Source organism: Nycticebus coucang, chromosome 12, assembly GCF_027406575.1.
Source record: "Nycticebus coucang isolate mNycCou1 chromosome 12, mNycCou1.pri, whole genome shotgun sequence".
NCBI classification, from domain to species: Eukaryota; Metazoa; Chordata; class Mammalia; order Primates; family Lorisidae; genus Nycticebus; species Nycticebus coucang.
Window position 1 is genome coordinate 25,892,091 of NC_069791.1, and position 19,399 is coordinate 25,911,489.

A 19,399-nucleotide genomic window follows, 5' to 3' on the forward strand; every position below is an offset into this window, starting at 1 on the left:
AGTGCACTTTCCATATTGGTTTCCTCCAGCATGTTTATTTTCTCTGGCCAAATATAGAAATTTTGACAATTTGGCTCAGAAACATTCATTCCATAATAAGAAAAAAAATGATGCTTTTCTTCTACTTCAAATCTTCTCTTTGAAATAGACAAAAAGATTCAAAAAATAAAGGAGATGATTTCATCAAATGACCTTTGGCTTTTCATAAAATTTTTAATTTTTTGGAAATGCAATTTATCATGTAGACAGGCCAAATCAGAAATTTGACTGAGGGATCCTTAAGTCTCACTAATATTCTAAACTCTTTATAGTTCATCTTGATCTCTGACTTGAATGAGTAATTTTTATGTTTTTTAATTCCAATCAAACTTACATTGCAATCTTGCTGTATTGCTCTTCTAGTAACATTTTATTGCCATTTGTTTTAGTTTTCAGATTTATTATCTATTTCTCATGTATAATGATATAGTATCTTTAACATTAAATCAAGAAGCATATATGATGACATATTTATGTGAAAGCTTGTCTTAGGTATATTAACTCTTTTATCTCTGTGTTGGTTTTAGATCACTGAATTAGCAGGCTATACTGCTCGAGTGTACAATATGTTTTGGGTCTTCGATGAAGTAAAAAGAGGCATTTATAAGAGAACCGCTGTTGTTCAGGAGACTGAAAACCATAGCAAGAATGGAACTGTTGTAGAATTACCTCTCACGGACACACTGGCAATCAAAGGTATAAACTCAAATGTTTGTATGTTTTCCCATGTGTAAGTATCTATTTTATCAACATTTAGATAACCAACACTATTGAAACAGCAATTCCTGGGTAGTGCCCGTAGCTTAGTGGGCAGGGTGCCGACCACATACACCGAGACTGGTGAGTTCGATTCCAGCCTGAGTCGGCTAAAACAACAATGACAACTGCAGCAACAACAACAACAAGAAAGAAACAGCAATTTCTAAAATTAGCATTGCAATGTGAAGGATGACTAACATAACCATAAAAAACCAATGTTATGCTAATTTTATTTAGGACAAAATTTTCAGAATTATTTTGGAAACTGCATATAAGACAGAATGAATGGATTGCTTTTAAACTTCAGCTAACAAATACAATTAAAGCTAATGTTACATTGTTCATATCCATAAATATTTTTTTAAACTGTATTATTCCATGTCTTATTTCCTTTTGGTAGCACTTTTTTTTTTTCTGTAGGAAAAGTTAACTCAGGGCAATCAAGTACTTTTATAAAAGTAGCTTGGCACCCGTAGCACAGTGGTTACGGTGCCAGCCACATGCACCCAGGCTGGGGGTTCGAACCTGGCCGGGCCAGCTAAACAACAGTGACAACTGCAACAACAACAAAAAAAGAAAGCTAGATGTTGTGATGGGTGTCAATAGTCCCAGCTACTTAGGAGGCTGAGGCAAGAGAATCACTTAAGCTCAAGAGTTTGAAGTTGCTGTGAGCTGTGACGACATTGCACTCTACTGAGGGCAACATAGTAAGACTCTGTCTCAAAAAACAAACAAACAAAAAAAGTATGACTGGGTTACATGAGATAAAGTTTAGTGTAGCTTTTGTAATGATGCTAGATGATTATAAAATAATGCTGCTCAGAAATATTTTCCAAATGATTGTGCCAAAAGATACAAATTAAACTTTGCTTCATGTATGGATGTCTATATTTACATTTGTTTGTAGGACTTATTACTGTGAATTATCTTTAGAATTTTTTAACTTTATAATTGAGTTTATCTGTTATGCTGCATTTATCAGCAACGTGTGATAGCTTTGTAACTTAAACTTTTCCTTGATTATAGGAAAAGTTATTGATGTGGATCATGGAATTATTTGTGAAAATGTTCCCATAATTACACCAGCAGGAGAAGTGGTGGCTTCCAAGCTAAACTTCAAAGTAAGATGATATTCAAGAATCTTCTGATTGTTGCCATCACACTAATACAAAACAACTCAGAATTCATGTACCTTATATTAAGTACTTGGAGGAGCATATGGAAAGGAGGGGAATCAAGAAAGGTATGCACAGTGGCTCAATTACAGAAGCAGTTACTTCCTCAGAAAGCAGACAGAAAAGAGAAATTTGATTCCTACTGCTTTATTACCAGGTTGAAAATCAAAATACAGGGCACTGAGAGCCTGTAAAAGGTAACGTTTGGGAACGACAGGAAATGTCCTCAGACATTGGTATCTGGAAGCAAATTTTAATTTTTTCCTTGTAGGAATTGCTAAAAAACTACAAGCCTTTACTGTAATATATTTACTAGAAAGTGAGGGTACAGGTCATTAGCAAAGTTTAATTCTGTTAATACACATTCTCTGACTTCAATTTCTATTTTAAGTAATTACACTTATTACTATGAAAAATAATTAGAAGATTCATGGATTGGAATTTAAGTTTTTAATTCCGTTGAGAATAACTTGTTACTACTATCCTATGCTTTGATTATAAAAGACTAAGAAGTAAAAATATCTAGTAAACTTGAGTCCCTGATTGCAAGTCTAAAATTCAGACTTACATTTTGAAATTCAATTACAAAATTATTCGTCAGCAATCATTAATCAATTGAGCTTATTAGCTCAAAGAAGAACATGATTTGACTTAATAATAGAATTACAAACATGGCAGTGTATGTGCCAATGATTTTAATGTGGACCTCAGTTACGGTTTAACTATTAAAGATATGTTTGCAAATAGATGGGGTTGTTAGAAGTTGAAAGGAGAGCATAAGAGACACTAAACAAGAGAAAATCCTGTATTAGCAAATTTAAGATAAATCTGTGTTTTAACTACAATTTGGTCAGGCTTCATTTTTCCATTTATAGATCTATGGAATGGTTTTAATTATTCGATCTGACCAGACGTACCAATTAGGTACTTACACCATACATGAAATATTTATCTATTAGTAGTTTAACAATTTGTAATTTATGACTTTTATGTAGAAGTTAAGTGTTTTGGGGAAAATGGGTTTATAATATCAATCTGGTCACTCCGTTTATTAAATAGAGTATAAGTGTTGAATTCTGCCTACCAATTATATTACAGATACATCACACATTGTGGAAAAATTTAGAACTTAGTTTCTTTCCTATACAATGAATTAAAAATACTTAATCCTGTGACAATATCTTATAAATGTTGAAGTTCTACAAAGGTATACATTATCATAATATACTTTTCTGTTTTATTTATTTTTTATGTCTTTATTTATTTATTTTTTGGAGACAGAGTCACACTCTGTTGGCCAGGCTAGAGTGCAGTGGTGTAATCGTAGGTCACTGCAACCTCAAACTTCTTGGCTTAAGCAATTCTTCTGCCTCAGTTTCCCAAGTAGCTGGCATGTGCCACCATATGTTTTTAGGTTTTTTTTGTAAAGTCAAGGTCTGTTTTTAGTTTTTTAGTTTTTAGGGGTGTTTTTAGTTTTTAGTTAAAAAAAACTGTTTTTTAGTTTTTAAAACTAAAAAAACTGTTTTTAGGTTTTGTTTTTTTTTTTGTAAAGTCAAGGTCTTGCTCTTATTTAGGCTGGTCTCAAACTCCTGACCTCAAGCAGTCCTCCTACCTTGGCCTCACAGAGTGCTGGGATTATAAATGTGAGTCCCTACCCCAACCCATTACAATATACTTTTATGGTAATTATTATTTCTGGATCAGATAGAGAATTATGTTTAAATTCTCAGGCCCCTAAAATATGATGTAAAGTTTTGTTTCCTCTGTATGGATTGAGAAATAAACAAGTCTCCAAGGTAAAGATTCCCATCTCTTTCTTAGCCTTCAGAATTAAAAAAAAAAAAAAAAATCATTGGCCCACGAAAATTCGGTAAGTGTGAGAATTCTTTTTGCCTCACACTCACTGTTTACTAAGCATCAGAGAACTTACATTAAGAAAGTATTAACATTGATGTAAAAGGTCTTTAATTACCACTGAAAATGTGTTAAATTTGTGAGAATTCCTAGTAAAGAATTACCCTATTGGTTCGGCATCTGTGGCCCAAGCTGCTAAGGCACCAGCCACATACACCCAAGCTGGAAGGTTCAAATCCAGCCCGGGCCATCAAACAACAGTGATGGCCGCAACCAAAAAATAGCCGGGTGTTGTGGTGGGCGCCTGTAGTCCCACTACTTGGGAGGCAGGGGCAGGAGAATCACTTGAACCCAGGAGTTGGAGGTTGCTGTAAGCTGTGATGCCATCGCACTCTAACCAGGGCGACTGCTTGAGGCTCTGTCTCAAAAAAAAAAGAATGACCCTATTAAAATATTTTGTGAATATGCTTTTCACTGTGGTATATACCTTTAAAACATCCTTTGGAAAATATTTTTGCTTCTACAAAATTAAACTTCCTTAGCCTCTCTCTAGTGAAAGAGCTCACAAAATTCTTTCGGATCACAAAATTCTTTCTAGGTGCTTCCCAGGATTTTCTTGGGATGTTAGCAATATAATATTCTTTCATCTTTGTGTGTTTAGTGGGATACATTGTACATTATTGATACTTAGCTATTTGTATTCTTTCCATATACAACTATACCTACAGACATCCTGTAAATTTATGACTTTCACGCTTCCATATTGTATTTTTTGTCACTGATTATACAATATCATTTCTTCTTGGTAGGAGTAAAACAAAAATTTGAAAGATGTTCCTATAGTTTATTCTTCGCAATACCCTTTAAATACCATGGTAACACAACTTCCCCAAACTAATTGTGTGGAGTGGGAACTCATGAAACTTAACAGCTTAAATTTAAGTGATAAGGAAGGTAGAAGATAAAGGCAAACATCCAATAGATAACAGATAATCTTTGTTTTATATATGAATATTATAAGCACATATATAATAGTCACATATATATTATATATGATATTCTATATATGTATGTGTTTTAATACATCCCTAGACATAAGAGTAAATTACAGTCTTCTTGCTTTCCTCTGTCTTTGGTTTGGTAACTATATTTTCTCCATCTGTGAATAAAGCAGAATTAGAATCATCTTCTCTCTCTTGATGGGCTTTTGTAATTTCTGTAACATTTCAGACTGCTGAAGTACAAAATTAAACAACCCAGCTGGTTCTTTTGATAACTGTGCTTTGTAGCTGATAACTCTAGTTGACTTTCAGTTGTATTTGAATTCAATATAAATTTAATTATTATTAATATAAATAAAACACAATTTAATGTATTATTTAAATTTTTGTGATTTGTCTTGCCTCCCATTCAGCTGTATTTCTCCATGTGCGTGTAGTGTCTTAATAAGAAGACCTGGAATAAAATTTTGGAAAGGCAGTGCTCATGCCAATATACATTTTCTTTGGAACTGAATTGTTTTATGATGCTTTTAACTTCAGAGAATAGTCAAAAGCCAAACTTAACGTTCTCAACCCTGATTTATATTTCCTTGCTTTCTTGCCCATCCTAGGTTATCACATGTTTGAAAGGTTTTTTTTTTTTAATAAATAACTTTTAAATGATGCCAAAAGAATTCATTTTTAAATACTGCAGTTTGTAATTTTACTTCTTACTTTAGGTTCAAGAAGGAATGCATCTTTTGATAACTGGTCCCAATGGTTGTGGGAAAAGTTCTCTCTTCAGAATATTAAGTGGGCTCTGGCCTGTGTATGAAGGAGTCCTCTATAAACCACCTCCTCAACATATGTTCTATATTCCACAAAGGTAGGTACTTTTTTGTATGTCACAAGAAACAATTTCCTTTTTGCTCTTGGATTGTTTTGATTCCTCAAGCTCATTAGTTTATATGTCTTTAAGGACATTTTCATTGAGAGAAGCTATTAAGGAAATAAAAATTAAATTATCACCAAAAGTTCTGTTACTGTTTTGATTATAAATTGTCTCAAGGACAATACCACTTCTTGTTATTTTCGCATCTATCTAGATGCAATGTATGCACAAAACGCACATATTAGTCTCAAGGACTGGCAAGCAGGCTGTTCCGAAGAATAATTAGATTGCCCAAGATATTAGATTACCTCATCTCATAGGAAAAGCAGTGCTTGGGTAGTATATAGATCTCTCAATCTAGCTGCACACATTCATATTCCAAAATATTCATTTATGATTGAAATCCTCTGTGAAAATAATCCTTATTTACAATTCTGCTATGTTATTAATTAATTCATAACTACCTTAATTAAAATCGTTTTACTATAAGAATTGAGTATCATTTTTTTTAACTATTGAGAAATGTAAAAATTAGCCTTAGCCCACAATGCAAATATATATATTTGTATATTTAAAATAAAAAAGAATTGAATATCATGTAAGCATAGAAAAAGAATGTTATTTCATCTGAAGTCTTTAGCCAGTTCCCTAATAACAATTTGTAAATGTCTAAACATGAAGTTATACAGCCAAGAATTTGATATTCACTGAGGAGAGAAAACAAAGTTTGAAGACGAGGAAGTCCTCGTGCTCATCTGGCCCAGTACTTTTTCCATCAGTCGTCACCCCAGGGTTACATAGACATCACAGACTGTACTCTCACCATGACACAGGGCCATTTGGTGAACACTGACAAGTACCAAGACTGGAAATACAGCACCAGAACAAATATGCAAGTTCTTGGCTCTTTTGCCCCTTTGCTTTTGTCAGAAAATGCCTGTACCATACTGCCCTCTGGTTTAATTTTTAGAGTATATTTAGTACTAAGGAAGATGAAGCTTTAGGATTTTTTCTTTTTAGGACACTAGTAAAATTTACTTTAAATATCTTCGGACAAGGGAATACCACAATTTTAGTCAATGAAGAGAATCATTTTTATAGTAGTCTTTCAGTTTTAATACATGTTATGCCATGAATTCATAGGGGTAAGTTTCCAGCAGCTCAGGGAGGCGCCTTTCCATTGAGTATGACAAAGCTTCCTATGCCTATTATGCATGAATTCATGGAGAATGGGTTCCAGCACCTTATGTTCCTGTTCACCTGGTTTTCTTAGTTCTCCTGTGTGCTATGCCGTATACCTATTATGCATGAATTCATGGGGAATAGGTTCCAGCACTTTGTGCTCCTGCTCACCTAGTTCTCTTGGTTCTCCTGCTTGCTATGCCGTATACCTATTATGGCGTGAATTCACAGGGAATAGGTTCCAGGAGCTCAGGCTCCTTTCCACTGGTTCTCGCAAAGTGAGCATCTCTGGGTGGAGCAGGCTGGCACTTCAGTTGAATCCAGGTACCTTTCTCTTTGGCTTCCTTCTTTTTCTGATCATTTTCCTTCATGCATTTCAAGAAGCTATCTCAGCTTAGAGTGCTTAATATGCTCAATACAAACATTAATCCTCCTGGCAAGAATCTTGCCCATTTAAAACAACGCCAATAGCATGCTGGGTAACACCGTGGACTCTTCCAGTTTTGCCAACGTACCATTGTGTGGCATGCCTTTTAAAACAGTACCCATTCTCTTGATGTCTACAATATCACCTTTCTTATAGAATCACATATATATGGCCAAAGGAACAACTCCATATTTTCTTTTTTGTCTTTTTGAGACAGAGTCTCACTATGTCACCCTCAGTAGAGTGCTGTGGCGTCACAGCTCACAGCAACCTCAAACTCTTGGGCTTAAGTGATTCTCTTGCCTCAGCCTCCCAAGTAGCTGGGACTATAGGCACCCACCACAATGCCTGGCTATTTTTTGTTGCAGTTATCGTTGTTTAGCTGGCCCAGGCTAGGTTCAAATCTGCCAGTCTTGGTGTATGTGGCTGGCACTGTCACCATTGTGCTATGGGCACCACACCCATATTTTCTAAAAGTTTTAGAGAGCATGTATGGGGTGCCTCTCCTCTTTCCCTTTGTGTTTGTCATTTTGGTAAACTACTGGAAGATGGCGTCTCGGCCAAAAAGCACTTTTTTTTTTCTTTTTTTTTTAAGTAAGAGCTATGGTAGCAGTAGGAAGCTGCCTGGAATATCAGAAGATGAAGAACTGTGTTTCTTCATCCTCTGGCTGGGAATGTTAGACGTGAGCAGTGTCATGGGTATATTCATGTCTGACCCGAATAGATTACACCTTGTGACACCAGAAGCATCATCTCTTTCTAGCAATGCATTAATGGCCTTTGAGAAACTTTCGGAGTTTTAAAGCTAACTTACATTGCCAAAAGTTTATATTTCAGATGTTAATGTGTTTAGTAGACTGATTTAATTTTTTATTTAGTTTAGAAGTCATAGAATCATGAAGAAAATGTGCCGTTACAGGATTATAGTCTCTTAATGCAAATGAAAGCACATAAATAAATTTTATATTTTTAGCGGCAGTTGTTGAATACAACTTTAATGTGAGCAACATAAGACATTTGCAGGGCATAACAAAGTGAAGAAATTCTAGTCTTTGCCTGCAGAGAGACTGACTATGTAATTTTTCAACAAATATAAATCACTGGGAACGTTTTTCTTAGTTATGAAATTTACTGTTGCCTAAGCAAAAAAGATCAACTACAATCTAGTTATGGAGAAAAATAAGTTTATAAATTTTTAAGTTTAAACGTGTTAATAATTACTGTTAAAAGTCATTTTACCCTGATTATTCAGATTCTAGAAACATGAAAATTTGTCCGTATGCTTAAAGTTTCACAAGGCCATTATCCTTGCGAAAGGCACGGAATTTATTTAAGTACATATGTAAACTAAGAGTCTAAATGTATTATTTATTTCTTAAAGTCGAAAAGCTGATGATTTTTCAAGTAAATTTAAAAATAATATTCTGTATATTTATGATTTAAAGAAAACTGCTATACAATCTATTTCAAAATATTTGTCAATAGATAATAATATAGATAATATTAAACATTTCTTCTTAGAATATTTTCATTATTAAACATTATAATATAACATTTTATTGTATTAAAAATATTAAGCATTTCTTCTCAGGATATTCTCATTAATGAATATTATAATCTAATATTTTATTGTATTAACTTGTATAATAGAATATAGGTTATAGCAATAATAAAATGAAAATTCAATATAGAGTTGAGACTTACGTATGAACTTTTTTTTCTTATTAAATCATAGCTGTGTACATTGATATGATCTTGGGGCATCATTCACTAGCTTCACAGACCGTTTGACACACTTTTATCACACTGGTTAACACAGCCTTCCTGGCATTCTCTCAGTTACTGTGCCAAGACACTTACATTCAACATTTACCAAGTTTCACAAGTCATAAATACTCACTTTTACAATAATTTTATTTTTTAATTTTTTTAATTTTCTCTATACTTATACATGTGTTTATTTGATTTCCACTTTTTGCCTTCACAAAATTAAAAAGGCCTAAAATTTAATAACAATTACAATGTTTAAGATAAGGACTAGAAACAAAAACTAGAAGATAAATACCTTTAGAAAAGAAATCAGACGATTGCTGCAATGAAATATTGAGCAATAATAATAATAATACCAAAAAAAGTAACATTCACATTGTCAAATAAGAGTATGTCCATCATAAAATGCTTTGACTCTGAGGTCAGGATGGAGTCATCAGTTAACTTCTTTTTTCTTTTTCATTTTCCATATTCACTTTTTCTTATTGGAAGACTTGTTGAGAGAAGATCAATCTCTTTATGGCTTTATCAAATGTACATTAATTGTTACTTTCATGGGGGAAAGATAGAGTAGGTTTTATGAAAGTGAGTTTACATTAATATCACATAATATACAGAAGAAGAAAGTCTTCCAATTGACTACATTAGGCCACTTATTTTTTAACTAAATATTCACAAAAATGCTACTGTGGCTCAGTTTGCAAGCTAGGAAACTCAAATTCCTAAGAAATAGTGAAATCACCTCAGTGTTTTCCCAGTTAATGTCTTCCACACTTTAGCAATATTTATAATAAGAACCAGATAAAAGAAAATCTAGGCCTTAGTTCAAGAATACAGATCAGAGTTTTGCTAGAAAAATTAGTTTCAAAACCATTTCTTATCTCATCTTCATCATTGATGAGATATGGTAACTCCTAGAGCATTTGATAAATTTTAGGAAAGAAATATTTTTGTCTAAAATGTGGGTAAGCCACTCTAAATCTATGGAATGATTTATAGTAAAATGCTAAGTTTTGCTCAGATAATACTTTAAAAAATGTTTTGGTAATTTTAGGCTAAGAGTGTATTTCCTGAGCAATGCGTCTATTCCCTTAAACCGACGACTGAAATTCATTGCTAGCTGCTGTATCAGCTGGCGATCCTAATACTCAGGGAAAGTTTCCACTTGGATACAGATCCTGAGTTTCTTCTGTCAATTCTTGCTGCATTTTCTCTCTCTTCCCAAGCCCCTAAGGATAGATTTGTGATTCTCTGCTCCCGCTTTTACAGAACCTGTGGCCCATTAGTTGCTTGTTAATCGCCTGGGTGAGGTTCTGTCTTCAGCCACTAAAGCCCCTCAAACCAACCTTTCTTTCTTTCTTTCTTTTTTTCTTTTTTTTTTTTTTTTTGCAGTTTTGGCCAGGGCTGGGTTTGAACCTGGCACCTCCGGCATATGGGGCCAGCGCCCTACTCCTTTGAGCCACAGGTGACGCTTCCAACCTTTTATTTGTTTATTTAGTTCACCTGCTAACAAAATACAATATGCTAACAGTCACCTAAATGATAAATTGAAATATTTAGTGGCAGTTGGGGGAACAGAAAGAGTGAAAGGAAGGAAGGGAAGAAGGATGAAGACAGAAGGTAATAGTTGTTTACTGACAAAAAGTAGCAAAAGCTTCTTTTCCTTTGTACTACTTTTTCTTAAAACCCTCCAGAGGATCATTTGTATACATTACATACAGTTGGCCCTCCGTATCTGCTGGTTCAGTTTCCTTGGATTCAACCAGTTATGTATCAAACAAATTGGAAAAAGAAATATTTAAATAATTCAACAATAAAAGATAATACAAATTTTAAAAAACAATATAGTATAGTTATTTATATAACATTTATATTGTATTAGGTATTATAAGTAATCTAGAGATGAGCAGGGGTATCCAACCTGCAGCCCATGAACCACATGCTGATTTTCTGAGGACTTTTTTGCTTATCTGTGGTGTTGGCTATCCTAAAAAGTATGCATGGATCTTTTTTTGCTCATCAGTTTTTGTTAGTGTTTGTGTATTTAATGTGTGGTCCAAGACAGTTCTTAATTTTTCCAATGTGTGGCAGAGAAGAAAACCTTGGACAACCCTCATTTAAAGTAAACACTATGACCATTTTATATACAAGACTTGAGTATCTGTGTTAGCTGTTGAGATCCTGGAACCAATCCCCTGTGGATACCGAAGAACAACTGAACACCTCTCCTCAGCAAGAGTCCCCAATTGGGCACCAGTTCACAATGTAATGCTATTCCTAACACGTTGGCTCTTCCTACCTGCCTTCATTGGCAGAAATATCTCAGGTCAGAAATTTTAACCATGATCTATTCAAATTTACTGTTCATGACCAAGTACTAAGACCAAAATCTGAAATAGGTTCAGATGTCCCACAATTGTGTATTGAAAAAGTAACATGTGCAAACTTTTGAGTTTGAGTCTGGGAAGTTGCATTTAGAAAGTGAAAGAAAGATTATATTACAAGGACATAATCAAATCTGACCAAACATCTTTTAAAAGAAAGACAAGGAAATAAAAGGGAGAAATGGCTGGAATATTGCACTTTATATGTTACAGAAATTATTGTACTGTCCCGTGCCAAAATTATCCAGTGTTTATTAAAGCCTGCTATAAGATACTTCAGAGGCTAGACCATGACTCAGACACAGTCTCTCTCATTATGGTGCTTACATCTCATTTAGTTATAAACAAAAATATGCAACTCACAGAAATAAAAGCCAGAATGAGAGCCTCATGAAAGGCAGGAAATGCTATGAAAAAAAATAGAACAATGTGGCATTTGACCTGGCTTTTGAAAGTCATTTAGGATTTTAGCAGTTGTCAGGAATTGCACCAGTTTCTCCAATGTCTAAATAAGTCAGAGGTGCCACAGATTAAAGTGAGTAAAAAGTTTTTGCTTTCTGGACACTTTTGTATAGCATACTATGCCGTCCCACACTCCTCTAATAATACCAAGCTGAGAAAAACAAATTTTTTTTCAGTCTCCTCTCCACTAATATTATGTCATCAGTTCATGCTGGATAGCGCCCGTTGTCTAGATTCTTTTTTTTTTTTTGTGGGAGTTCTTAAGCATTGCTAAAGTGTTCCTTTTAGCTGAAGTTCTTTGACTTATTTTTTTAATAAGTACTCTGGATGTTTGCTATTTTCCTAGTCTTTAGTGAAGGAGCTCATCTCTCTGTGAGTAAATGACCTGGTAATACACGTTAAGTTTTACAGACTGTTGAAAAACATAATAAAAGGTGATGGAACTTGCTTCTGTAACACTCATTATTTTTGTTCCCTTTTGTCAAAAGATATTCTGAGATTTTAAGTAACATCTTATTTACCGGCTCAGTATCTGTTTACTAACTTCTTCTTTCACGGGGTTGCTTATTCAAAGACAATGTTGTTTAATCTCCTAGATAAATGTAACTACTGTTAATAAACGAAGTTGTTATGAATCACATTTTAAAATTGAATACAACATGAAAACCTTAAATTTGATTGTAAACAGGAATGGTAACATTACTAATTAAATTGTACAGCAAATTAAATATACATAACTTTATTTCTATCTTCCTACACATGAATAATACATATTGATTATGCTCAGCATAAGTCATGCTAAAGAGAGTATTTTAAATAATTCAATTGAAGTTCAAAGGCATTATAGACTTAGAGTTACACAGCACTTCAGAGCCAGGATTAGAATTTACCAAGTCTTTGAATATAAACTCTCCCTCTGTATTCATTTCCTTTCATTTTCAGATTAATAAAATTATCATATTAAAACATCTCCCTGTGAAAAGAAAAAAACCCCACTGTGTTTGACCTTAAAATTTTTCATAGATAATCATAATAAATAAATTCCCTAGCACTGTCCCTACTTTCTGGTGAATAACAAAATATGATTCTTTTAATTTGTCTTCACTCTTCAAAATTTCTGTATTCTTCGGTTAGTTTTCTTAGGAAGAAAAGCTCAGCTTTTAGGAGTGCCAGTGTTTAATCTACATTTTCTTTGATGGCATTTCCATTTCTGTTCTTTAATCATATAGCCTATATAGTTTTCAAATTAAGTGAATTAAAATTGATTTTGTCTTGAGAATATTGTGACCTCTGGATCCTAGGCTGTCTTGAACCAGGGTTGACTATCTCTGACCTATTATTATTTTGCTTTTAACGCACAATTGTAGACAGTTACCATATGCCAGTTACTTCTTTACATATATTATATACATTTCTCATTTTTATATATGATAAACTGTTGTTAGCATCCCTATATTTTAGATGAAAAAACTTACAAATTGAAGTCATACAGCAGATAAATGTCAGAGCTAGCATTTGAACTCAGGTATGTGTGACCCTAAAGTCGCTTTGTCTTGGCTATTGCTATCAACAGGGGAGATGTCTCTGGAAATTTACTACTCCTTTTCCTGACCTTTCAAGGACATCACCAGTTAAGATTATTTGCTCAGTACGCTGAATCTTTACTAATATCAAGCTGTTCTTTGGAGGCAGAGGCCCTTATAATTCTGGGTGTAGAGAGTAATTAAGTCAATTTTAACATAAGTTAAGCATAGGTATTTGGCTATCATTTATATAAGTTAATGTGAATGCAATTACATATATTCTTATATAAATGTGAATTTTTTTAGAAATTAAAGTATATTTATTTTCAAATTAGATGATGTTCTCCACTCTTTCCTATTCTTCTAAAATCTACTTCTCTATAAAATTTAAATAATTTCTCAAAAACATTCCCTTAATTTTAAATCAGAATTCTTGCAGAGAGATAAAACAAGCAAATCTTAATTTTCACAATGTGTTATGCCATTTAAAAAGGCAAAATTAGAGACTATCTCTTGCAAGAGAATAAAGACTTGTTTCATTTCTGGGCATTCAATAAAATGGGCAGAACAGTTGAATATCTGCAACCTTGGGACAGCTGCACTGTATATTAAGAAGTTTGTGCACCAAATAGGTTTCATAGAGATTCTAAAATATGAACTTCCATTTTGGATTATTTCTATATGAATGTCTTCCAAATCTTGGATTTCCTCTTGGGAAGGATACAGGAATTCCATGTAGTGTAACAACATGGTTTAATCCACACATGTAAAACCAGATCATGACTATTAAGCAGGAAGCAGGTGAGATCAGGAAGCAGGTCAGAGGATCTCATTTGCCTCTTCCTCTACGGAAGGACAGAAAGGTGCCATTCTAGAATTCTCAGTGACATCTGTGCCTCTGTTCTTTTAACCTTAGATCTAAGATTAAAAAATGAGGATGTGGTCTGGGAAAAGACCTAAGGAAAAATATAGGAAATGCTAGTTTAAATATCATGATCACTGTTCTCTTCTGGGTCTCTTGCTTTTGAACCCTTTGTCTCTTAAAGAATTTCTAGATCCCAAAACACAAAGAGGGACAGCCTCTTAAAAATGGAGTGTGTTTATTAAAGTAAGGGGCAGGATACCAGACCACTGCTTGAGTGAAATGAGGGTCCATAAGGGGCACTGGAATAAAAAAGGAACACGATGTGGCTTAATCCAGCCCCCACAGAGAGCTCTTTACATAACAGGTTACATAGATTGGACCCACTGCCCTTCAAAGAAACTGCTTGGGGAGGAAGAGCTATGTTGAAACAGAATTTGCCCGTGTTGAGTCACTATTAAGCAAATCATCATAGAATATAAGGTAGAAAGGGCATCCACGTGTCTCTGTACAGTGCTGGCAGTATTTTGTGTAACAACTGAAGAATATATATCTGATGAACAATTAAATAAATGAATAAATGAACACCTCCACAGATTTGGTTTTCCTGCCAAATCAGTCTGGCCTCTTACTCTAATTACAGGCAATATATTTATTTTGTTACTTGCAGTAGAAATGTTGCATAACCCTCTTATGATGAGGATACATTTCTGTCACTTAGCATGTTCTTTTTTAAAGGAAATAATTTTAGCCATGAAGAAATCTCAGTAGTATTGCTGTAGCTAATTGACTTCTATTCCTTTCTTTCTATTAGGCTTATGGCAAGAAAACTTCTATGAATGTCCTTGGGTCTCAATTAACAGAATTGTAAATTGTACATTTTGGTATGTCTTGTGTAGTAATTGGTACAGTTCATTTTTAAAATCTCTTTTTAACTTAAAGGGATCTATAAATGTAAATATGATTTTCTATAGCTTTCTGTTATTTGGGAAAGATAATTTTTAAATAAGTCTTCTAAAGGCTAATTTATAAAAATAATCATGGAAAAAATTTTTCCTTTTCATGCAAAAGTTTTCCTCATCTGTGAGTCAATTATTTGGTTTAACCAAATGGAATTGCAATTTTCATACATTAATTATTAGGAATTTTATATGGTAGTCTAGTATATTGATAAATACTCTTAAAGTTGACTCTCAGAGAAGTTTTGCATTCGTTAACAACTTGCTAATATTTTGATTCTTCCACTATTTTTATTCCTTGGAAATAAATATATTCCCTGTTCTCAAGAGGCTGTGATCATCTCTCTTTTGGAACCTAGAAATATCTCATTCTAAAGATATAATTTCAGTAATAGTAAATATCTCTTTTCACTTGAACATTTCTTTCTTTTTTTTTTTTTTTGCTACATATTTATTTTTAAAATGTTAGGAATGACTTCCTATGCATTCAGGACTCAAATCTAGTTCTTGCTATGCACAAAACAATCTGATAACATGATTGCTCCCTACATGTGCATTTATATGAATTATTAATAGCTAGATTCTATGGCTTTTGAATTGCTAACTTCTTATTGCCATGGCAACACAGCAATACCTAGTGGTATGTTATTCTTTTACACATCTCATGCCTTAAATAATGTTAATATTACTATGAAATTTTTATCAATGTTGTTCCCAACTAAAGTTTATATATGTTTTTTAAAGTTTATTTCTGTGCATATAGACCTTTCATGTTACATTTTTTTCTTAGGGTTTGAGGGGCATTTTGGGTGATCATTCCAGAATCTCCAGGCACAGAGACAGAGCTAACATTTCTCGATGTTTTCCCCTTCTCTCTGCTTTTGCCTCGAGTAAAGAATAACAAAAAAGTAACTCTAATAAGCAACAATATATTTTACAAATAAATAAATATTCAGTTATTTAAATTTTAACATAGAAAAGGAATACAATGCAAATTATAAAAGTACATCTATAAAAGAGACATTTGTAACATAACTATAAAAAGCTTTAATCACAAAGAAGAAATTTCATCTCAAATCATTTTATTATATGTAATATTTTTAAATAAATATGTATTTGACAGAATTTCAGATTCCAAAGAAAAAGAATTATAATGTTTAAATAGCAATAATTAGTTAAATTACACTGTGATACCTGTGGGTTTATTCCAATATCTTTTCCACAATATATATATTGAAGTGATTGGGTTTAACTTAGAGAAAGTAAACTAAACCTCATTAATGTTTCTTTGTTGATAGTTACTAATTATGACCAATCCATTTCCTTTGTTGCTTGTACTGGATGTGTGACATGATCCCCTTTCTGATGAGCCAGAGCAAGTAAGCTAGTAACATCCTGACATCGTAATTGATCTACCTGAAATATTTAGAAGGTGATCTGAATGGGTCTATATATCTAGAAAGGAAAGTTTAGTAAAGGGTACTTTAGGTGCTTATCAATTATGTATAACTTTGGTAAGACTAGAGAAACTTGAGCTAGCTCAAAATGCTAAATTCCAGACCTTTGAGCTGGAAAGAGAATCACATGCAAACTAACAGAAACATTGGATATAGGGTCCTCCATTTCCTGTGCTTTCAGAGCGAATCAATGTCATCACAAATTTTCTTGAAACAGCCTTTCCAGTGCCCATGGCAAATACATAAATATACTTTTTAAAAAAACTTTTTTTAAGTAAGTTGCAGTAATCATCAATCTTTACCCCTAACTAATTCAGATTATATTTTCAAAGACCAAGGATATTCTCGAATATAGCCATACTGCAATTATTTTTATTTTATGTTAGAGACAGAGTCTCACTCTATCACCCTCACCCTCATTCTATCACCCTGTGGCATCACAGCTCACAGAAACCTCCAACTCCTAGGCCCAGCCGATTTTCCTGCCTCAGCCTTCCGAGAATTTTTCATGGCAGTTTGGCCAGGGTCGGGTTCGAACCCACCACCCCCAGTATATGGGGCTGTTGCCCTACCCACTGAGCCTCAGGGGCCACCCCATCCCTACAATTATTAAAATTCAGAAAGTTTGGATTGATACAGTATCAAAAATATAGACCATATTCAAAGTTTGCCACTTTTCATAATACTGTTCTTTGCTGTAACTTGTTTTTCCAATGGCCAGCAACCATAGCTCATGCCTTTAATCCTAGCACTCAGGGAGGCTGAAGTGGATGGATCGCCTAAGCTCAGGAGTTCAAGAGTGAGACCCTGTCTAGAGACCCTGTCTAAAACTAGAAAAACTAGCTGGACATTGTGGCAGGTGCCTATACGCCTAGCTATTTGGAAGGCTGAGGCAAGAGGATCACTCAAACCCAGGAATTAGAGGTTGCTGTGAACATCATGGCACTCTACCCAGGGAGACAGAATGAGACTATGTTTCAAGAAAAAAGAAAGAAAGAGAGAAAAGAAAAGAAAAGAAAAAGTTCCTCAGCATTTTTTTTATGATATTTATTTTTTTTCACATTTAAAATTTTTCTTTATTAACTCGTTTTTTTATTGTTTGAGATTCATTGAAGGTACAAAGAATTAGGTTATACTGATTGCATTTGTTCCATAAAGTCCCTCTTATAATTGTGTCCCATCCCCAAGAGATGTGCCATCCACAGTGACTTCCCATCCCTCCACCCCTTGCTGATTTCTCTACCCGCCACCTTGTATTAGCTCATCTTCTGTCGTCATATTAGAATAGAGTACAATGGATTCTTGCTTCTCCATTCTTCTGATACTTTACTAAGAAAAATGTCTTCCACCTCCATCCAGGTTAATACAAAAAATGTAAAGTCTCCATCTTTTTTAGTGACTGAATAGTATTCCATGGTATACACATACCACAGCTTGTTAATCCATTCCTGGGTTGTTGGCCAGTTAGTCTGTTTCCACATTTTAGCAATTATAGATTAAGCTGTGATAAACAGTTTAGTGCAAATGTCCTTATGATAAAAGGATTTTGTTTCTTCTGGATAGATGCATAGTAATGGGGTTGCAAGATCAAATGGAAGGTCTAATTTGAGTTCTTTGAGGATTCTCCATACTTCCTTCCAAAAAGGTTGTATTAGTTTGCAGTCCCATCAGCAGTATAAAAGTGTTCACCTCTCCACATCCATGCCAGCATCTGCAGCTTTGAGACTTTGTGATGGGGGCCATTCTCACTGGGGTTAGGTGATATCTCAGGGTACTTTTTATCCATATTTCTCTGATGACTAGGGATGATGAACATTTTTTCCTACGTTTGTTAGGCATCTGTCTGTCTTCTTTACAGAAGGTTCTATTCATGTCTTGTGCACAGTGATACATGGGATTGTTGGGATTGTTGATTAATTTAAGTTCTCTGTAGATTCTAGTTATCAAGGCTTTGTCCAGTTCATAATATGCAAATATCTTTTCCCATTCTAAAGGTTGTCTGTGCTTCAATTGTTGTTTCCTTAGCTGTATAGAGCTTTTCAGTTTAATTAAATCCCATTTGTTTATTTTTAATGTTGTTGCAATTGCCATGGAAATCTTCTTCATAAAACCTTTCCCCAGGCCACTATCTTCAAGTGTTTTCCCCACACTTTCTTCAAAGATTTTTATTGTTTCATGCTTTAGATTTAAATCTTCTATCCATCTTGAATCAATTTTTCTAAGTGGTGAGAGAGATGCATCTAGTTTCTTTTACATGTGGTTATCCAGTTCCCCCTCACCATTTATTGAATATGGATTCTTTTCCCAAGTGTATGCTTTTGTTTGGTTTATCAAAGATCAGGAGAGGCCTTAGACTTAAGAAGAAACATATGTCTTGAACAGACTGATTTCAAGAACTGAGATCAAAGAAACAGTAAAAAAAAAAAAAAATCCCAACAAAAAATGCCCTGGTCCAGATGGCTTCACACCAGAATAATTTCCGCAGGTAGGTGTGAGGGTGTGATTCCAGATATTGATCCATTTCCTTCACATTGTCAAATTTTGGGGCATAAAGTTTCTTGTAGTACTTAGAGATGATCTCTTATTTCTCTGTGGCATCTGTTGTTATTTCTCCTTTTATCGTTACTGATTGAGATTATTAGAGATTTTACTTTTCTGTTTCTAGTTAATCTGG

The 19,399-nt window shown here is 34.0% G+C and overlaps 1 protein-coding gene across 3 annotated transcripts in view; it reads left to right on the forward strand.

Annotated features, from left to right (window-relative positions):
• ABCD2 (ATP binding cassette subfamily D member 2) overlaps positions 1 to 19,399 on the forward strand; it is a 100,701-nt gene that overhangs the window by 15,526 nt on the left and 65,776 nt on the right. For all 3 annotated transcript variants that reach the window (XM_053557615.1, XM_053557614.1, XM_053557617.1), the window contains exons 4-6: positions 567 to 735; positions 1,825 to 1,919; positions 5,548 to 5,693. In XM_053557615.1, the coding sequence (XP_053413590.1) occupies positions 567 to 735; positions 1,825 to 1,919; positions 5,548 to 5,693 (410 nt within the window). The remainder of the gene's footprint in view (positions 1 to 566; positions 736 to 1,824; positions 1,920 to 5,547; positions 5,694 to 19,399) is intronic.